The following is a 5,600-nucleotide window of genomic DNA, read 5'->3' on the forward strand; positions in this document are numbered from 1 at the left end:
GGAGGGTAACATTGATGACTCGCTCATTGGTGGAAATGCCTCCGCTGAAGGGCCCGAGGGCAAAGGTACTGAAAGCACAGTAATCACTGGTGTTGACACTGTCATGAACCATCACTTGCAGGAAACCAGCTTCACGAAAGGAGCCTACAATAAGTACGTCAAAGATTACATGAAATCAATCAAATGGAAACTTGAAAAACAGAGGCCAGAAAGAGTAAAACCTTTTATGACAGGGGCTGCAGAACAAATCAAGCACATCCTTGCTAATTGCAAAAACTACCAATTCTTTCTTGGTGAAAACATGAATCCAGATGGCATGGTTGCTCTGCTGNTCAGTTTAGCCAAGTTGTCACAGAATAATCCATCATCATCGCTTACTAAAAAGACAGACAGAAAAAGGGGTCTGTTGCACGTATGCTTGTCTCCTCTCCTCTACCCTCAGCTGAAAGTACCCTAACTTCTTGTGGTGTAATCTGCCAATAGGACATTGCAATTTATTATTTTTTTATTATGGTAAGATTTACATACAGTTAAAAACACAGCTCTCAAATCCAATCCAATGTGTTTTGAAAAATGTATACGTTGTGTAATCAACACCCCTGTGAAATCTTATAAGCCTTGAAACCAGGTAATGTAGGATCTCCAAATTTGTTCTTTTTGAGATTGTTTAGGCTTTTCAAGGCCCTTTGTATTTGTATATGAATGGTAGAATCAGCTTGTTAACTTCAGTGAAATTGCTGGTTGGAATTTTTACTGGGATGGCATTGACTGTATACAAAACTTGGGGAGAATTGACACTTCAACAATATTGCCTTCCAATCCATGAGCATCTCATACCTTATGATTTTAAAAATATTTTCTTTAATCTCTATAGGTATTATTTTATATTTTTTAATTTACAGCTTTGACATATCTTTTGCTAATTTTATTCCCAAATATTTTTTGTCTACCGATGTTTTTGTAAATGGTATTTTAACATTTTTTTATCCAAATTTTGCCTACTGATATTTGTATGGTGACTTTGTATCCTGTGACCTTACTTTATTCACTTCTAAATTTTAATATTTTTTAAAATGTTTGTAGATTCTGTAAGTTTTCTACATAAACTATCATAATATCTATGAGTAAGCAAAATTTCTAATTTTTTAATCCTTATGCTTTTTATTTATTTTTCAAGCCTTATTTTACTGGCTAGCTCCTTTAGTACAACAATGAATAGAAGTGGTTAAAAAAACATTTCCACTCTTTTCCAGAAATAAAGGGGAAAGAATTCAGTATTTTACCATCAAGTATGTTGTTAATCATAGGGCTTTTTGTAGATGCCCTTTGTCAGATTGAGAAGTTTCCATCTATTTCTACTTTGCTCAAAGTTTTAATCATAAAAGGGTGTTGAGTTTTGCCAAATGACTTTTTAAAATTAAGATGATCATATATTGATTTAATACATAGTTTTTCTCCCATGTTTTGTTAATATGGTGACTTTGTTTTTGGATATTAAAACAACTTTGCATTTCTAGTATAAACCCCACTTGTTCATAATTTGGAATTCTTATATATTGCTGGATTTAATTTGCTAATGTTTTGTGATAAATCTTTGTGTTTGTGTTTGGGAGGGATATTTGGCCATAATCTTCTTTAATAGAAATGTCTCTGTCAAGTTTTGATATCAGAATTTTGCTGGCTTCATAAAACAAGATGTGAAATGGTCCTTCATTTTTGGAAGTAGTTTGTGAATGATTGCATCATTTCTTCTTTAAGTCTGCCATAGGATTACTAGTAAAGCCATTTGGATTTTCTTTGTGGTTATAAACTTTACTTTTTTAATAAACTCGATATGGGCTATTTTTCTTTTCTATATCTTTTTGTCAGTTTTATAAAATTGTTTTTTCAAGGGATTTGTTCATTTCATCTAAGTTGTTAAATTTATTGGCATAAAGTTGTTACAATATTCCTTACTATCCTTTTTTATGTCTGTAGGATCCGTAGTGCTGCTAATTAGTGTATTCTCTCTTTTTTCCTGACTAGTCTTGTTCAGGTTTTCTCAATTTTATTAATCTTTCAAAGAACCATCTTTTGTTCTATATTTCTTCTGCTTATTTTGGGTTTAAATTTCTTAGCCTCTTATGATGAAAACTTAGATCACCTATTTTTCAAAGTAATATATTTCTCTCCTAGCACCATTTTAGAGATATCACACAAATTTTAATATGTTGTGTTTTTGTTATCACTCAGTTCAGAGCATTTTCTAATTTCCCCTATAAGCTATATTTTCATTCATGGATTATTTAGACACATGTTGTTTAATTTCCAAATATTTGAGCATTTCTATATATCTTATTGTTATTATTTTATTATTTAATCTTTTGTTGTCAGAAAACACGTGTAAGTTTCAATCTTCAGAAACATATTGGAACTTCCTTTATGGTCCAACATATGGCCTATATGCATTATATGCATACATATGCTATACCATGTATACCTGAAAATATGTGTATTCTATAGTTTGGGGGTAATATTGTTCTAAAAATTTGAATTAGACCAAGACAGTTTATAGGGTTGTACAAATCTTTGTATTTTCTTTCTGATTTTTTCTCTAGTTATTCTAACAATTTCTGAGTGAGGTATTTTAAAATATCCAACTATAACTGCGTATTTTTCCATTTTTCCCTTTATTCCTATTATTTCCTACTTTGTGTATTTTGAAGCTCTATTATTACAAGTACAGACAGTGAGAATTGTCTGTAGTTCAGAAGAACTGATCTTTTTTATCATTGTGATATAGTTCTTTTTGTTTCTGGTAAGATTTCTTGTCAAGATGTCTGTTTTGTCTGATATCATTATGGCCACATAAGGTTTCTTATGATTGCTGTTTGTGTGATTTATCTTGTTCTATTCTTTTACTTTTAACTTATCAGAGTCTTTGTATTTACAGTGCACCTCTTGTAGATAGCATATAATCAAGTCTTTTTTTTTTTTACCCAATATGAAAATATCTACCCTTACTTGGAATATATAGCCCATTTGATTTTAATGTAATTATTGATAATCTTAGACTTAATCTACCATCTTGCCATTTATTTTCCACTTGCCTCGTCTTTTTTTTTCTTTCTCAGTTTTTTTCTTTTTCCAATTTCTTCTGAATTTATCAGATTATTTTTGCATCCAATTTCATTTATTCTATTAGCTTTTTAGCTATGACTCTGTATTTTTTTCAGAACTGTTCTAGGAATTACTTATATGAGCCTTAACTTTTCACAGTCAGTGTTAATATTGTACTTCATCACATAAAATGTAAAAATACTGCAAGAGTATAATTCCATTTATCCTTATTTTTTGCACTATTGTTTTTATATCTTTAAAATGTGTCAAAACCATAAAATACAATGTTTTATTTTTGCTTTAAAAAGTTAGTTGCTTTTAAAAGAAATTAAGAGAATAAAAAGTAATATAATATTAATTATCTTTATCCAGCTATTTATCTACTCTTATGTTATTCATTTTCTTTTTGCATATCAGAAGTTCATTTCTGGGCTGGCCCGGTGGCGCACTGGAGAGTGCGCCGCTTGGGAGCGCAGCGGCGCTCCCGCCAAGGGTTCGGATCCCATGTGGAGACCGGTTCCCGCTCACTGGCTGAGCGCGGGGCAGGTGCAACACTGAGGGTTGCGATCCTGTTGCCGGTCCCCGGTGCGGGCGCGACACCGAGTGTTGCGATCCCGTTACCGGTCAGTAAAAAAGACAAAAAGGAAAAAAAAAAAAAAAGAAGAAGTTCATTTCTTCAGTTTGAAGTAGCTTTTTAAGAGTATCTTGTAGTGAAGGTCTGCTGAACATGAATTGTTTTAGTTTTTACTTAGGTAAAATATATATTTTTTAAATTTTATTTTCATTTTTAAGATAATTTTTGCTAAATGTAAAATTCTGGTCAATTGTTGGGCTTTGTCTCTGTTTCTTTTTCTTATTTAGCACCCTACAGAATTTGCTCTTTTGACTTCTGGCTTTTGTTATTTCTGATGAGAAGTCAGTCATCATTCATTTCATTGTCTTACTATATATAATGTGTCTTTTTCACTGGTTTTTAAAAATATTTTCTGTTTATATTTGTGTTTCCACAATTCAAGTATGATGGATTTAGGGGTTCTTAAAATATTTAACACTGGATTCACTGGCCTTGAATTTGAAGGTCAAATTCTTGGTTTATTTGGAAAATTTCTGGTTATTACTTTAAAGTTTTTTCTTCCCCATTTTCTCTCTTATTCTGGAAATTAACAATACATATGTTATAGTACTTGAGACTGTTTCATAGAACACTGAATCTCCATTATTTTTCTTTATGAAAAGTCTTTTTCTCCCCTTCAGTTTGGATGATAATAATAATAATAAATAGGGATCTAAGCATACTGACTATCTCTTCTGCCATCTCTAAGCCCATCTCTTAAGCCCATTCAGTACATTTCATTTCATATATTGTAATTTCATTGTTCAAATTTCCATTTACTTTTTAAAAAATTCTTCTGAGATTTCTATGTATTTACTAAGTTATATTTATATGATAACATCATATTCTTTTAACATATTTATAATAGCTCTTTTAATGTTCTTGTTTGCTAATTTCAACAAGGTCATCTTAGGGTCTGTTTCTATTGGCTGTTTTTTTTTTTCTTACCTATAGATCACATTTTCTTACTTCTTTTCATATGTATGAATTTGTTATTATATGCTGGACTGTCTGGGTGATGAACTATAAGGAGTCTGAATTATGTTATTCTTTTTAAAAGAAAGTCATATTTTTGTTCTGGCAGGCAGTTAAATTATTGGTGGGTCTTTCTGACCCTGTTAGGATTATTTTATTCTTCATTAGGATAGTTTCAGTTTAGTTTTATCCTTAGCCCTAAGGTGTGACTCTTCTTTTAGGGCATGGTCTTTACTCCTAAGGGATGGTCTTTCTGAGGTCTCAACTAAATATATGAGGTTGTTAGTGAGTCTCAAAACTCTGTCTCCTAGAACGTGAAACCTCTGGTAGCTCTATTTAGCTCTAAGTCCTAGGGCATCCATTTTCTGCTATGTCTTGTGGACTTTCAACACTTGAGGTAACCTCTCTGTGCAGCTCTCTCTTCTCCTTTGTCCTGTTCTGCAACTGCAAGGGATTTTAGTGGTCCTGAATACTGATCTCTGTTTCAAGATCTCAGTAATACTATTGCACCCTGCTTGAGCTCCACTTCTCTGGGTCATTGTCTGAAAAGTGTCCCTGGTCAGAAAGTTTAATATGTCCCTTGAATGAGGGTCACATTTATTATCATCCTGGACAATTCTACAAGTTAGGAACAGTGACTGTTTTGAATGACAGCTTCTAGGTAAGCAAAGAATTTGTAATAGAGTTGCATAATAAGTTTATTTGAAGTCATCTGTTGGAGGGGTTAAGGTCTCTATGTTGTCCAACTGGCTGCACCTCAGGGGGGCAGATAAATTTGAACTAGCAACAGAATGAATGTTAGGAGAGATCTTGTCACCTAATGCATATCTGAGTACTGTAATATTTTTAAAAAGTGATTAAATCTCAATTACTTTTTTTTTTTTTTTTTTTTTTTTTTTTTTTTTTTTTTTTT

General features: G+C 32.1%; 1 protein-coding gene across 1 annotated transcript in view; it reads left to right on the forward strand.

The window, feature by feature from the left end:
• The window catches only part of LOC103603951, a 25,453-nt gene that overhangs the window by 977 nt on the left and 18,876 nt on the right, over positions 1 to 5,600 (forward strand). The window contains exon 2 of the mRNA XM_008588532.1: positions 161 to 401. Within this exon, the coding sequence (XP_008586754.1) occupies positions 161 to 401 (241 nt within the window). The remainder of the gene's footprint in view (positions 1 to 160; positions 402 to 5,600) is intronic.

This window comes from Galeopterus variegatus, unplaced genomic scaffold (genome assembly GCF_000696425.1).
Source record: "Galeopterus variegatus unplaced genomic scaffold, G_variegatus-3.0.2 Scaffold4884, whole genome shotgun sequence".
NCBI classification, from domain to species: domain Eukaryota; kingdom Metazoa; phylum Chordata; class Mammalia; order Dermoptera; family Cynocephalidae; genus Galeopterus; species Galeopterus variegatus.